The sequence below is a fragment of the Corythoichthys intestinalis genome, chromosome 7, assembly GCF_030265065.1.
Source record: "Corythoichthys intestinalis isolate RoL2023-P3 chromosome 7, ASM3026506v1, whole genome shotgun sequence".
NCBI lineage: Eukaryota > Metazoa > Chordata > Actinopteri > Syngnathiformes > Syngnathidae > Corythoichthys > Corythoichthys intestinalis.
Window position 1 is genome coordinate 52,452,234 of NC_080401.1, and position 17,032 is coordinate 52,469,265.

At 39.3% G+C, this 17,032-nt stretch overlaps 1 protein-coding gene across 2 annotated transcripts in view; it reads left to right on the top strand.

Annotated features, from left to right (window-relative positions):
- LOC130918806 (zinc finger protein GLIS1) overlaps positions 1-17,032 on the top strand; it is a 283,378-nt gene that overhangs the window by 231,431 nt on the left and 34,915 nt on the right. For both annotated transcript variants that reach the window (XM_057840888.1, XM_057840889.1), the window contains exon 6: positions 2,813-2,954. In XM_057840888.1, the coding sequence (XP_057696871.1) occupies positions 2,813-2,954 (142 nt within the window). The remainder of the gene's footprint in view (positions 1-2,812; positions 2,955-17,032) is intronic.

The following is a 17,032-nucleotide window of genomic DNA, read 5'->3' on the forward strand; positions in this document are numbered from 1 at the left end:
GCTCGGCTGCTCGTGTCCCCTGCTACCCTCCAGTGTCCCGCAACTCAGCCGGAAACGCGCACGGCCAAACCAGTTTCCCTCCAGAAACACAACATGCCCCACACAAGTTCCCCAGGCGAACTCCGCCACGAGGCAGTGGCCACCACAAAAGAAAGACTCCAAAAAAATCCATCTTGATGAGAACGACGGCGATGAGGGGAAAGTTTACCCCGGCTGTCACAGCCACAACAGCGCCATCTCTCAGTTCAATAGTTTAGTTATGTGTAACTAAATTGTTAATTTGCTATCAAAAGCTCTTTTTGTCTTGTTGTTTATGTTATTTTGTAGAAGGAAAACATTATTCAGATGTTCGGGTTGTCACAAAAGCAAAAAATAGCTGTATTAAAGTCAAAGTTATGCTTGAAATGTATGCTTTTACAAAAAGCTCAATTTCTCTGTTTTTTCATCAGAAATTGGAAAATTACTTAAACTAAGCTATTTTTTGTAATGCTGATTTCTGAGGAATGGAAAAAGATATGAACTAACTTTTTTTTCCTGCTGAAAGAAGAGAGTCTAATCTTTCTATGTAGCAATAGAACAGAATTTTCTGTGGGCCTTGCAAAGTCAGTCAAAATCCAGTAAAACGGCCGGTAGCAAAGGGCCTTGCTCTGGTGAAAATGGCTGGGAGTGAATGAGTTAATCAAAACGAAATTGAATCATGGCAAATTAGCAGCAGAATATCGGCAAATATCGGGTCGTCATTCAAAGAATCGATACGTTAACACCACTAAATTGATGATTTACACTTCGTCTTAGTCGTCCGTCAAAATAATCGCTTGTAGCAACCCTATTTTCCATACGTGCTGCCAAGTGAAATTTTTTATCATTTAGACACCAAAACAAAATTTTTTATTAGGTTCGTGTGATGACATAATTGCTACAACTGACACAAATTTTGATCCACAAGCCTACCAAATTGTCGTGAGAAAACTCTCCCGTTGCGCACCACACGGCGGCTCGCCGATTGTGTGTTTTATTAGCTGCCTCGCAACAATGTGAGCTTTACAGCACACACGAGACTTTACAAACAATATTTGTTTATAGTATTGGCTGGAAAGTATAGACTGATTGTTTGCTTGTGGGAGCTCGCTGACAATGAGAACAACATGGAATATGGCAACGCACGTGAAAAAAAATCTCAAATGGTTGCACGTTTGCGGCCGTTTGCACGTCTTCCTCGAGAGCCTGTGGCTGTTCAACAAACAGTGAAGCATCTCGGTTACTCAAATATATACTTTTTATGACTGCATGTTAAACAGTGGATACCGCTAGTGTATACAACAAAAGGCAGCTGTTGCACTCATCTTGTTTTGTTTTATTTTGGGGGTTTACAGGCCTCTACTCCATTTGTTTCTGCTCTGCAGTTAACTCATTAACTGCCTGTATAGTATTCATCTAATAAGTGCTTTGGTAGTCAGTAAAATATTAAAAAATATTATGTACAAAAAAACCTTCTTCTTTCCTTATATTCCTCTTTTCAACATCACTTTCTTTTTGTCCATAGTGAACATGAGTTAATAAACTCAAGTAGTGCTGCAACGATTAATCGATTAACTCGAGTATTCGATTAGAAAAATTGGAATTAAATTTTGCTGCTTCGAGTATTCGTTTAATTAAAGTGGCGTTGTAATGGTTTGTTTTTGAAAGTGTTCTCATTTAGTTGTATTGATTTGGGTGGATACACTGCCCTCTAGTCTGCCTCATTTTTCATGGCCAAATCCAGCTGCTCCCTGTTAAGACCAGCATAAGCTAGGTTTTTGTTTGTGCTAATGTTTTTTTTTTAAATGCATTCGTAATTTAGTTTAAAGGTATATTTAGCCAGTTTTTGTGGGAATATGTGTTTGAACTAGAGATGCCGATCGATCGGGTCCGATCACGTCATTTTCAAAGTATCGGAATCGGCAAAAAAATATCGGCCATGCCTTTTTTTAATATACAGTATATATATCTTTTAATTAGGGCTGTCAAACGATTAAAATTTTTAATCGAGCTAGTTACAGCTTCAAAATTAATTGTAATTAATCACAATTCAAACCATCTATAAAATATGCCATATTTTTCTGTAAATTTTGTATATATTCTGTAAAATAAATTGTTGAAATGAAAGATAAGACACAAGATGGATATATACATTCAACATACGGTAAATAAGGACTGCATTTGTTTATTATAACAATAAATCAACAAGATGGCATTAACATTATTAACATTCTGTTAAAGCAATCCATGGATAGAAAGACTTGTAGTTCTTAAAAGAAAAATGTTAGTACAATTTATAGAAATTTTATATTAAAACCCCTCTTAATGTTTTCGTTTTAATGAAATTTGTAAAATTTTCAATCAAAAAAACAAACTAGTTGCCCGCCATTGTTGATGTCAATAATTACTTACACAATGCTCATGGGTGCTGAAGCCTATAAAATCAGTCGCACCCAAGCGCCAGCAGAGGGCGGCAAAACTCCATGAAACACAATTAACAAGTGGGCATTTCACTCTACTGTCATTTAAATCTGTCTGAGCGGGGCATCTGCGTTAATTGTGTCAAATATTTTAACGTGATTAATTTTTAAAAATTAATTAACGCCCGTTAACGCGATAATTTTGACAGCCCTACTTTAAATATAACAGCACAATCTCCAACAAAACATTAGTATTTCTACTAATACTCCTAATCATTTCTTCAATCGCTGAGTTTCTACAATGATTCCGAGTGTTTTATGCCGATTGTCATATTCATGTATCAAAAAGTTGTTTTTGTGTGTGTGTTTTACAGCTGCGAGCGTGTCCTCACCTGGAGCAGGATGTTCTGAGCGACTGTCTGTCCGTGCAGCATCTCCAGAACTCGGGTCATACTCAGCATCTTTACAGCAACAAGGAAGGCTGCACAACGGGGCTCAGCCAGGACGTTTTTACAGGTTGGACACTGCTAGTTAAAAATAGATCATGTCAGTGCTATAGACGGCAATAAATGTAGTCTTGCACCGATACAATTTTTTGGCTCCCGATACCGATTCCCCTACCAGGGTGTGTGATATCAGCTGATGCACCGATACCACCATATTTTTTTTTCTTTTCAGTACAAAATTACAGCATACTCACTTTAATGAAAAAAAAATCGCTACTATGGCTTGCTCACACTGCTTAAAGGGATCCACACCAAGGATAGAAAGACTTGTAGTTCTTAAAAGGCGTTAAACGTTATCATGAGTGAGAATAACCCTCTTGTTGTTTTCGTTTTTATACAATTTGTAAAATTAGTTTAACTTGTAGGTCGCCATTGTTGTTGACGTCGCAGGGCGTTGACGTTACATGGTTACGCTGCCGGGCTTCCAGAGTATGACTTTAGCGACATAAACATCAGTTCTACCCTTTCAATTTAAACCCGTGCGGAACATTAAAGGGATCCTCTGTTTTTAAGACAAGTAATTCTTAAAAGATACATGTTAGTATGAGTTAAAATAATTTGATATTAAAACCCCTCTTAAAGTTTTTGTTTTAATAAAGTTTGTAAAATTATTTTAAGTGATAGGTCGCCATTCTTGTTACGTCGCAGTGCGTGACGTCACTGGTCCCGTTGCGGAAATCCCAGCGCGTCACTCGTTAGCTTTCCCAACATATCGTCAGTTCTACCCTTCCTATTTGAACCAGATCTGAAATGTGAAGAGCAGGACAGCACTGTCGGTCGTTCACAAGACGAGCTTCAGGGAAAAATGCGTGCAGCAAATACCCGATAAGACAAAAGTTGGGCAAAACTGGTGATGCGAGAGAGTCCTGTTGGGAAGTCCGGTTGGGAGCGAGAGTGTATGCTGTCCGGTTTTATTAGCAGATATTCAAGGTAAACATATTGCGTTTTCAAACTTATCCCAATATAATTTTGTTGATTGTTAGCATCCAGAGCTGTCGTGTGCTTACAGTACAGGCCAAACAGCACACCTTGTGTAATCCATGTCTTGTACATTGTAACGCGTGGTAGCTAGGATACGTGTATAAAAGTACCAAAAAGGGGAGAAGCTTCCACTTATGCACATTTATTCACAAAAAATAATATTTCCACCTTGACCACTTTTCACTCGGGAGCTCAGCAGTACGCAAACACGCGTTCCCTGACGAACTCCCAACATTGTTGTAAGGTCCACGTCAGAGTCACGGTCGTCACTGTAGCGTGCCATAGTGCTTTAATTATTTAGTATGATTTGGGGAAAACTCCCACGAAGAATAGTCAAAAAAAAAAGATAGCAATAGTAATCCAAATCTGCGTTTTTTTTTTTACTCACTCGAAGATCCAGGAATTAGACCGATACCATGGCAATTTCGCAGCCGCGATTAGGCCGTCGATTCCACAAAATAGACTGATCCGAAAAGCCGCTGTGGGACCGACGAATCAAAAAAATGGACAGATCCGAAACCAATATTGCAGACGCGGTGGGACCGTCGGATCCAGAAAATAGACGGATCCCTTACTTGACTGAGGATCCAGGAAAAATGTTCGGGCGCTAGTTGTAATGCGTGGTGGGTAGGATGCGTGCATACAGGGACCAAAAAGAGGGCGAAGCTTCCACTTGTGCACATTTATTCAGTAAAAATAATAATTCCACCTTGACCACTCACTTCACTCCCCTTGTTTCCATTTGACTGGAAATTGCATCCAAAAGCAGCATATCGTGTCATTTTACTTCGCAAGTTTAGGCAGCAATAAGCAATTGCTCAAGATACCAATGACGTCATCACTGCGAGCCCGCAAACCATGGCGCCAACTAACGGTCAAAATATGGACTAAATATTATAAAATATTGCCATTGATTTAACATTTTATGTGTTTCTAACAACATATTTTAGTACAAGAGAACAATTGTGGTTTATTAGAGCCTACATGTATTTAAGTTAGAGGATCACTTTAAGGAGCATGACAGCACTGTCGATATTTCATCAAACGAGCAGCAAAAGCAAAATGAACTGGAAAGACAGGATGAGATGAGACGAGAGGATGACAAAACAGAAGTTCTGCCAAACTGTGCTACACCAGCGAGATGTGCTACAAGAGGTGAATTTGACACCCAAATTACTACCGTGCGCTTTCAGCTTGTTTTTAGATGCATACAGGCAGAACGTCATAAAAATGCCTTAAGAAAATACTTAAACGAAGTACCGTATTTTTCGGACTATAAGTCGCAGTTTTTTTCATAGTATGGCAGAGGGTGCGTCTTATACTCTGGAGCGACTTGGGCCGACTTCTCTCTCGCTAACGTTTTTAAAAATAAATATATATTCATATATTTATACTAAAACGATGTATGGATGTTAAATAGAATAACTTGGATAAAACAGAGCGAACGCAGTGGCTTGGCTCTCTTTTCAATCATCCCGTATTCATCCCGTATCCTGGTATTTCCTTTTCGATATGGAGCAGCTATAGGAGTGAAAAACAAACTAAAGACAGGGGAACTGAAAAGAAAACAACTGGGGTAGGAGTGGGATATGGATAGGATTCAAATTGATTGTTGAAGATACGGAAACCTGTGTCGGCTTCGCTGAATGTAAATGAATGTGGCGCTTTGGTCTCACACGAGAAATATATTTAACAAACTTTTCCAGCGTTATTTTGTTGTGTAAATGCATTTATAATGATCATAAAAATATGTAGACTATTTAAACGTTTAGAAAGCGTTATTTTCCTGCCAACTTGAGGAGATTAAAATAAATGTCAAATCCACTTTCCGCCTGTTACAACAGACACACAAATATAAACATTAGACAATGCTTCTCATCAAGAAAATTTTTACCAGGTGTGTGTTTTATAGTGGGCAGGGCAGCTTTAAACCACTCATCAGTGATTGGGTAGACACCTGACTTAAATTGTTTGGTAAAATTGGTTTCAAATGCTCTTTAAAGCGGAAATGTGAAGTAAGGTTGGCAAACAATGTTTTTGAATAATATCAATGGCTAAACAATTATAAGCATATTTTCGTTTTTTTTTTTTTTTTAACGCAACAATTCCAGATTCTTTGTTTAACCCATAGCAACGCCCTTGACAACAAAAATGCTTTTCTTCGGCAATCTTCGGAAATTAGGTCACACCTAGAAGTGCGAGGGAAGTCCGCCATAGAACAGTATTGTTTGTTGCATTGTTTCTCGGTAAGATGCTACGGCGGTGTGTGGCGATGTTTTGTTTTCACTCTAACGAAAAGTTGTTTGAGTGGCCAAAGGATAGCAGGGCACGTAAATGGACATCTTTCATTCGCACGAAGCGAATGAATTTCACGCCATCATCGAGTAATGTGCTCTGCTACAAACACTTCGAAGATGCCTGCTTCCTTAACCGGTCTGCTTATGATCAAGGATTTGCCAAAAAGTAAGTGTGATTTTTGGATCGATGACTTATGACTTTGTCAAAGCAGAGCTGTCAACTGTTGTGGAATGAACCGTAGAAGCTAGCGACGTTAGCCAAAAGCTAACTCGTGGCAATCCCCGATCATAGTTCTTGTTGCGTTCGCTAGGTTAAGCATGTTTAAATTGTGCTTCATCTATGATCTTGTCCGAAAGGGTTAATCCACTGTCAATCGAGAAAGGGGTGTGGATGTGCAAGTAAGCGAGTCGGCGTCGCGGTAATTCACGGTCACGTTGCCGTAAGAGACACACACCGCCGTTGAGTTTGTGCACATTTATTTGTATTTGTATTATGTATTTCCACCTTCATGCTTCAAGCATTGCATTGCATTTGTACGGTTCGGCATTTCTTTCACGAGAGCCACTGACAGGTTACAACTAGCTTGTTGGCATTGAGTCAATCTCACAGCGAATCAGCGAGCGGCTCAAGTCACGCAGTGAATCATGGGAAATGTAGTCTCGGGACTAGACTGAAGTGGTGCTTTGTAATCTGTTCGCTTGTGTGAAAAAACTACATTTCTTCACGCCATGAGATTCCACTTCCTGCCGAGAGCCCCAAGCTGTGTTCGTACTGTTAGCTCCATGTGTTAATAAAGAAACAAAGTTGTCTGCACGTCGTGTGTTCGATACCTTTGTCAACAAAAAGCTCATAACAAGACACTATGCACGATCCGTTTAAGAGACGCTGGGACTGGAGAGCTGTGAGTAGTAGGAGGCGAGAGAAAGATGCGCGAGAAGCAAAACTTCGCGGTCGAATGTGGCGGCAGTCCACTATTATTTTGTTTCCTTATTGTTGCCACAATAAGGTGGAGAAAGCCATCAACGGCTCATCTCCTTCTTTCCCCCCAATGTTTTTATATTATTTTATATGCACGAGAGCTGCCAGATCTGCCAAAATGAACATGAAGTCTGATTATTATTTTTTTAAACAATGTCATCAGATAGAAAAAAAAACATAAAATTATGTGCAAATGCCTGCATCTTCAAATCATGAAAATAATAACAGCCTATATCTTACCAATCTTGTAATCTCGATGGGTCTTGTCTCTTTTCAATGTCAGGTAGTCTAGGCACATTGTTTGCATCCTGAATTAGCGTCTGGCTAATACATGTTAGGTCCAACATGAAATTCCAACCTCCTCTTCTTCCTCCAACTCTTCAAAAACTTGGATCCCCTCCCTTGCGCTCGATCTATCGCTTGTATCGCTGTTTGGATCATTGTTTGAAGGGCTTTGTATGGCGGCCATATGGAGCGCTGCCATCGCTGTTCTCGGTGTGACTTATCACTTCCGGGTTCGTCCCCTTTCAGGCTCGAACTTCGGAAACGCGATTATTTTGTCAAATAAACAACATATAACTTATATTTTTTCATGCTTTATTTGTTGGACAATGTTTAATTACTTTAATTGTGACCCTATTTTCCATGTTATGAAATTACTTCACATTTCTGCTCTAAGTCTCCTATGCAGAGGGTTTACTTACTTATTTTTCCACATTCTGTCATTGTTTGCACATTATCCTCATTAAAATATGAAAACCTATAAATGTTTGGGTGGTTTTAGTTAAAGCAGACACTGTATTTTCATCTGTTTGATTTTGACAAAAATCAGATCACATTTGATGGTGATTTCATCCAGAAATGTAAGGAATTCCAAAAGGTTCAGATATTTTTTCATACTACTGTACACAGTATATTGGCCCATTACCATACTAGTACAGTATTGGTATTGGTGCAACACTAAATAGAAGTCCAATCCAATCCCAGTCAAAATGGACTGGACTTCTAATCCTGTCAATGGCAGCCAAAGATTTAAGTAGTAAAGCAGTAGATATGTTTCCCACGTGGTTTCTGAAAGTTATTTTTGAAGTTTGGCATCTGTCACCAGTCAACAATAGCCAACCTCAAGCTTCGAGCCAGTACGCAGACGGTCAAAAAGTTGGACCGAGCCAGAATTTCTACACGAGACAATTGTCAAAAAACACTGCTTGCTGCTCTAAGCAGAAATTATTTTAGGTTCTGTTGTGCAAGCTGGAGCCGCTCCATTGTTTCCTTGTGTACGCTGAGGCTGTTTCTGGATCAAATTGGAGCTAAAATTCATTTCAGATTGAAAACATGAAAAATGATGGTAGTGGTGGGAATTTTAACTCGAAGTTTGAATTCATTCAGTGACCACATTGGTGACTGAAAACAGTTGTCTTTCAAAGTATTGATTTTTTGGCGGGGGTGGGGGGTACTTTGTCAAGAAAACACCAGCGGTCCCGCGTGTCGAGCGAGCCGACCGCGAAAGGCTGGCCGCGTTTCAGGCGGCGTTGGTGCCAGAAACTTCTAAGGACACCTGGTGGAGTCATTAGCAAGCTTGTCAGCGCGATGGATGTGTAAGACGGTCGTTGCGTGCGTCGGAACGCTGGAAATCCTACGATTAATGAAGATGAAGTGATTTGGAATGCAATAGGACAGACGGAATGCGGAGGAGGCGTCCACTCAACAGGTGACGCTGTAATATCATAGGCTGCCATTGACGGCGCTAGACTTCCAATTCATTTTTACTGTGAGGGGGCGAATGAACTTTGGTTCATTGGGATATGAGCATCCCAGTTTAACTGAATTGGACGTCCATCGCTGTCAGAGGCGGTGAGTGAATTACCGTATTTTTTCGGACTATAAGTCGCACCAGCCATAAAATGCCCAACGAAGAGAAAACAACCATATATAATTCGCACCGGAGTAGAGATCCCGATCGATCGGGTCCGATCACGTCATTTTCAAAGTATCGGAATTGGTAAAAAAATATCGGCCATGCCTTTTTAAATGTTTTTTTATTTATTTATTTTTTTTTTTTAATTAAATCGTTTTCTAATTGTATTTAACGTTACAGACATAATATGTTTCACTCTTCCAGAGTCTTTAGTTTAGGCTTAAGGTAGGTGATATCAAATTTATCCTAATAACGGCCGTAATTAATTTTTTAAAAAATGTATCACGTTAACATTAGGGCTGTCAAAATTATCGCGTTAACGGGCGTTAATTAATTTTTTTAATTAATCACATTAAAATATTTGACGCAATTAACGCAGATTACCCGCTCAGACAGATTTAAATGATGGTACAGTGAAACACCACTTGTTAATTGTGTTTTATGGAGTTTTGCCGCCCTCTGCTGGCGCTTGGGTGCGACTGATTTTATAGGCTTCAGCCACCCATGAGCATTGTGTAAGTAATTATTGACATCAACAATGGCGGGCTACTAGTTTATTTTTTGATTGAAAATTTTACAAATTTCATTAAAACGAAAACATTAAGAGGGGTTTTAATATAAAATTTCTATAAATTGTACTAAAATTTTTCTTTTAAGAACTACAAATCTTTCTATCCATGGATCGCTTTAACAGAATGTTAATAATGTTAATGCCATCTTGTTGATTTATTGTTATAATAAACAAATACAGTACTTATGTACCGTATGTTGAATGTATATATCCATCTTGTCTTGTCTTTCCATTCCAAAAATAATTTACAGAAAAATATGGCATATTTTATAGATGGTTTGAATTGCGATTAATTACGATTAATTAATTTTTAAGCTGTAATTAACTTGATTAAAAACTTTAATCATTTGACAGCCCTAGTTAAAATATTTAACGCAATTAATGCATGCGCTGCACGACCCACTCATGTATTTTCGCGCTCAATCTGTAATGGCGCCGTTTTACCTATATAGAGCGATAAAAGGCAGCGTAAAATGAGTAGAGTGAATTTTGGCAGCCTTTGGAGCCTTTTTGTAATTGGCTAAAACCTTACAATCACTCTCCCTACGATTAGAAATATCATGGGAAGCAATGTGGGGAAGCAAGGTAGCAATTGATCTTAATCTTAACACCTTATGTTATTTGCCAACGCAGAGAAGATATATCAATTGGTAGCACTACGCACAGTCATGGTTCCACTTCCCATCATGCATTTGGGCATGACTACAGTATCATTTACTGAAAGCTCAACAAATACACTAGATGGTAATATTTAGTCACAATATACAAAGTCACAAGTCTTTCTATCCGTGGATCCCTCTCACAGAAAGAATGTTAATAATGTAAATGCCATCTTGAGGATTTATTGTCATAATAAACAAATGCAGTACTTATGTACTGTATGTTGAATGTATATATTCGTCCGAGTTTTATTCATTTTTTTCTTAATGCATTGCCAAAATGTATATGATCGGGAAAAATTATCAGGAATGATTGGAATTGAATCGGGAGCAAAAAAAAGCAATCGGATCGGGAAGTATCGGGATCGCAGATACTCAAACTAAAACGATCGGGATCGGATCGGGAGTAAAAAAAACGTGATCGGAACAACCCTACACCGGAGTATAAGTCGCATTTTTGGGGGAAATTTACCTGATAAAATCCAACACTTAGAACTAGGGCTGCAGCTATCGAATATTTTCGTAATCGAGTGTTCGACTGAAAATTCTATCGAATAATCGAGTAATCGGATAAAACATTTTTTTTAAGTAAGGAGCAATTATAAATATGCATGAAAAAACAAGACATTTCATTTAATATTGAACCATTTTCAGTCGATCAATATCTTTATTTTTGATGTACATTGTTGAAAACAGCCAACAATTGCATTTTAGAAGTGACAAGAAAAAAAACACACACACACAAAAAACAAACTTTTTTACTGTTTTCACTCAAAAACTTCTAGATTTTATAAAAAACAATCTTATTTCTTACCTAAAAATTTCATGACGCTTGATAACACAGTAGGGCTGCAGCTATCGATTATTTTAGTAGTCGATTAATCAATGAACTATTTAGTTCGAATAATCGAGTAATCTGATAAACATGAAAAAATTAAAATACCTGAGCTGGGCCTCAAACGGTATAAAAAAAATAAATAAGGACTACATATGCAAAACAAAAAAACAATTGGCTAACTTACAAAGCAAACGTCCGCTAGCTTAAATGCTATAAAAAAAAAAAAAATTTTTAACAACGCTCTTAACAAATGGTTCAGACACATATTCCCACAAAAATTGGCTAAATATACCTTTAAACTAAATTACGAACGCATTAAAAAACATTAGCTCAACCAAAAACTTAGCTTATGTTGGTCTTAACAGGGAGCAGCTGGATTTGACCATGTAAAATGAGGCAGATTAGAGGGCAGTGTATCCACCCAAATCAATAAAACTAAATGCAAACACTTTCAAAAACAAACCATGACAACACCACTTTAATTAACCCTTTAACACCGAACGTGTCGGCAGCGACGCGTTTACGCATGTCGTCTTTGAAGCTTCGTCACGCTGTAATTACGTCACCCATGTGCTGCTGGTTGGTCTCATTTGAAAGTACGGAAGTTGATGTCCACACCAGTTTTTATTTGAAGTCAATCGACCAAGAAAAACGGGAGATAATGTCATTTGAGTTATATAGTTTTATTGTACTCATAAATATGCATTAAAACGCTGCATTGACCATGTATCTATCTCCATATTTCAATCATTTCTTGTCCTTTTTCAAAACCGAAAGCAGCACAAAAGACTATATATATCCCAAGAGCCGTTGTGATGTCAAGAAGGACGAACCGAATGTGGACATTTTTAATAAATTTCCGAGCGAAAAGCCAACTAAGGAAAAGGAGGCATGCTGAAGCAGGCAACGGCCAGTTTGAGCGAGCGACTTTGAAACGTGCAGCATGAATCTAAAACTAAATTTAGCGCAAGCTAATGCATTATTTCATTAACTCAAAGAAGAAGATGAGCCATATTTGTCGTTGTTTTCCTGGGATGAGTCGGCGTCTCGGCGAGTAGAAGTGACAGGCTGACAGCAGCGCGCAAACGGCGAAAGAGTAGGCTGTGTGACGTTGTGTGTGACGCAGCTCCGTGACCTGTTCATGCAGAAGCTTTATTGAGTTCGCCAAAAAAAAAAAAAAAAAAAAAAAAAAAAAACTTTATTGGGTCGTATGCGAGAAAATTAATTAATTAATTGCTGACTTTATTTTTGCCGTTGTTATGACACCATCATTTGAAGAGTGACACTAAAAATAGAAATAATACAAATCCATTTCGTCCTCGATACCAAACAGGTTCGCATCAACATAAATAAATGATAATTAGCTGCTAATTCAGCAATTACACGGTTAAGCATGCGCTCGCTAGCATTAGCACATCGTTCAAACAACCACACAACTGGGCTCTAAGTGTCCGATCGCGGGTGGAAAACACACAAAAACAACAGAAAAGATGATCCACACAGGGGCTGCCTCTGTAGATAAATTATACAAGCATCAACAATGAACGTTGGTTCGCAGCCGTGTTTCTCTTTCTCTCTCGCCTACTCGCTCAGACGCTGCGTAGCTGTCAGCCTTCTTCTGGCGTGTGAGCGCTCTTCTTCGCGTAAACAAGTGCGAGTGCGCCCCCACTTGGGCATGAAAGCGCCACAAACTAAAAGCATGCATTTCAATATAAAAAGGTCAATAATACAATTGAACACACATTACCAAAGGCAGAACGCGAACGTGGCCATAGCTATCAAGAGTTATTTTCAGATAACTATAGCATAAAGAACTTGCTAACAAGTTAACCAAACCATCAGTGTCACTCCAAAACACGAAAATAACATACGAAATGATATTATAATGTGTTAATAATTTCACACATAAGTTGCTCCTGAGTATAAGTCTCTCCCCCAGCCAAACTATGAAAAAAACTGTGACTTATAGTCCGAAAAATACGGTACCTGAAAGTAGAAAAAGCCGCCATCCAGTCACAAAGATCTCTAAAGTTCAATCTTGGTCTGACACAAAAATACACACGGTGCTTTGGTAAGATGAGACCAATATTGAGCTTTTTGGCAACAAACACTTTAAGTGGGTCTGGCGTGCCACGAAAGATGCGCATGCTGAAAAGCACCTCATACCCACTGTGAAGTACGGGGGTGGGTCAGTGATGCTGTGGGGCTGTTTCGCTTCCAAAGGCCCTGGGAACCTTGTTAGGGCACATGGCATCATGAATGCTTTGAAATACCAGGACATTTTAAATCAAAATCTGTTGCCCTCTGCCCGAAAGCTGAAGATGGGTCGTCACTGGGTCTTTCAGCACGACAATGACCCTAAACATATGGCCAAATCTACACAGAAATGGTTCACCAGACACAAAATCAAGCTCCTCCCATGGCCATCTCAGTCCCCAGACCTTGTTTTGTTGGCAAAAGGGGGTTGTACAAAGTATTAACACCAGGAGTGCTAATAATTGTGACACACATTATTTGATGTCTAATATTTTTTTCTTTATGTGGGATTTTTTCCCCACTGAATGAATGCACTTGTATTGAAGGTTGGATTTTTCTCTTTTTTTCCTATAAGGTCCCATATTATTTGAATTAAATAAAATATTAGAAGCTAAAAAAACACATCTTTTTCAGGGGTGCCAATAATTATGGAGGGGACTGTAAATGAGAGCCATAATAAAGGTTTAAACCCTAATCTTGGTTTGAAACCCAAATGTCTAACCCTAAACCTGTACCGAAACCTTCATTCCAACCACATCAAATCTAGCCAGCTTGACTTGAAGTGCCTGTGAAAGCATTAAAAAAAAAAATCTTAAACAGCATTATCATTATATTTTGAAATGATTCAACTATTTACAACAATTTGGCAAAGCGCAGATGAAGAGAAATTAGTTTTTTAATCTGCCGTTTAGCCCCGCCTGTCATTATAGCGCTCTAGCGTCCCCAGCTGGAGGATGACATCGGCAAGGTCACGATTTCATCTGATTTAGAATTCAGGCCATTGCAGAGGAACTATTCAGAACGAGGAACATGCGACGAAGAGAGCAACAAAATGTCATTGTTCCAATCTCTCTACTCCAATATTTTTACAGCATATTCTTTCTAAGTATTTTCTCCAATTGTTTGTCATGACAAGTAAGTCTTGTGCTAAATGGAATATGAAATATTAAATATGCATTTATGCATTTATTCAGTACGACTTGGCAAAATTACTCAATAATGGTCAAAACTGTCAACTTCTTTCACCTTCCAAGCGATATTTTATGCCACCGGAGTTATTCCGGCTTTTGTCATTTCCCTGCCCCGGCTTCGGAGAGCGTAAACAAACCAGGAGGCGTGACAGCGAGCGAGATGCTCACCCGAACCGAGCGGCGTTTCCAAGCCTAATTCTCGCCTTTCGAAGCGAAAAATCACACAAAACTACCCCGGATCATATCACACGGCAACCGGGTTGTCGATTGTCTTCACCGATCGTCAACCTCCCTGGTGGCGGGCAAGTTACAGCTCATCGTTCCCCTGCTGCAGGCAGGAGAGCTCGTTTTCCGGGAGAATGACCACCGGACAAACCGACCGACGTTGGAGAAGCCTGTAGCTGCCAGAGCCCAACCCGAGGATAGTGGTGTATTGCCGGGCACACGAAGAGGGCAGAGGGGGCAGAAAGTCTGGACGATATGGAGAACTGCACGAGCATAAACCAAGTATAGCACTCCCCCGGCAGGCACGCGAAGAGGACGGAGGGGGGATGTGCAACAAGCCGGTTGTCGGCCGAGTGGCTTTCTCGGTGGACAATCAGCCACAAAATGCAAGCCACCTCCATTTTAAAACGTGTGCCATGATCCAAGTATTTGACATAATACAAAACATGATGTTTACTCACTTTCTCGTAAGTCCAATGATCCCACAGTTGTCTGACTTGTTATGGCCAATATTTGCGGTGAACGGGAACTTTTTGAAACCCAAAAAGGCTCAGATGCCTCTCTCTGGTGCAGCAACAAAACCCTGCAGCACATTTGGCTGGCATGATGCGAAAAATGAACAAATTAATCCACAAAATCAGATGAATCCGCAGTCCATCTGCATGCTATAAAGCAATGCTGTATTGATAGATGCTGACCCAGGTGATGTCACATTCCTTCCTCAATCCAGGAAGTTATTTATTTTCATGGCGCGGGATTCAAAAAATTAATATATACTGTATATCGATAGCTTCTACACACATCCAAGCGGTCCATTTCATTCAGGAGCATAAAATACCGCGTTTCCGTATCAATCCATATTGTTGGTTAACAGTACACAGTATTCTTAATGCCAAAATAGCAATAGCAGTGTTTTGGCATCTTATTTGTGAAATGACACAAAACGTGAACATTTGAAAAGGTCCAAGTGTGGCTTCATTGAAATTTTTTTCTACTTCCCCTCTCGCCTTGATTCGCGGTGACAAGCAGCCGCCCTTTGTTTTTATTCCATCATTCGACCGCATCTCGTTATTCGAAAAAAGCTAGCCAAGGAAACGTTTATTCATCCTCACGCAGCCGTCGATTTTTCCATCAGCGGGCGTCAACACCGCTTTGGATTAGGACGAAGACAAATGCATTTTGAAGATATTAAAGACAAAGAGCGATTGCCTACGCAGGCCTCCCGCCTATTGGACACATCTGTCATTGTTTTGGGTCCGTACGCCTTCCAGAATCCCCGCCGTTCTTTTTTATTGTTGCTGGAACTCGACGCACTTTTGACAAGTGTGGACGCTCGGCATGTCCTTTGTGCGGCCAAAATGAGAGGCTAAAATCTGGCCGGTCTGGCTGGTCTTCAACTTTGCAGAACAAATTCACTGGCATTGACGGCAATAGCTGTCCAATCCGTTTGGTCTGGGAGGGGTTGGCAGCGATCAGTACGATGCATCCCTCAACTGATCAAAAATAGCAGTCAATGTTTCTAAGAAAGATTTTGATTGAAAAAAATAAAAAAGGGAAAAAACTACTATAACAACTAATTTTTATTTTTTTTTTTTTTTTTTTGTAAAAGTATGGCCTGGTAAAACTACTAATTTTTCTCAAAAAGGTAGTCAAGTAAATATACTAAGTAATATAACGCGTTACTACCCACCTATGATTACAAGTCAGCAGTTTTTCCTGGCAGTAGGGGTGCACGATATCCATTTTTAGAAACCGATATCGATAACTTCCTACGCCTCAAAGCTGATACCGATATCGATATCGATAACCGATAAAGGAGTTTTTGAACACCTGGAGGTTTTAAAAAAAAAAGAAAAAATAGTGGTGGATTCAACATAGATTTGCCTTTGATCCCACCAGATTTTTCATAATGACATGAACAAAACAGTGCGTTTCACTTCTGCACTGCCCAACAGACAAGAATGATTGCACTTCCATGGACCACAAGGCTTAGTCTTTTCCTGCTTTTACGGGAAGACACTCATCTTAATATTGTGAAAGTACAACAGAAAAATACACATATTCAATACTCAATATACAACAAACTGCACAATACACTCACAGTGCCTTGCAAAAGTATTCGGCCCCCTTGAATCTTGCAACCTTTCGCCACATTTCAGGCTTCAAACATAAAGATATGAAATTTAATTTTTTTGTCAAGAATCAAACACAAGTGGGACACAATCGTGAAGTGGAACAACATTTATTGGATAATTTAAACTTTTTTAACAAATAAAAAACTGAAAAGTGGGGCGTGCAATATTATTCAGCCCCTTTACTTTCAGTGCAGCAAACTCACTCCAGAAGTTCAGTGAGGATCTCTGAATGATCCAATGTTGTCCTAAACCAAGGAA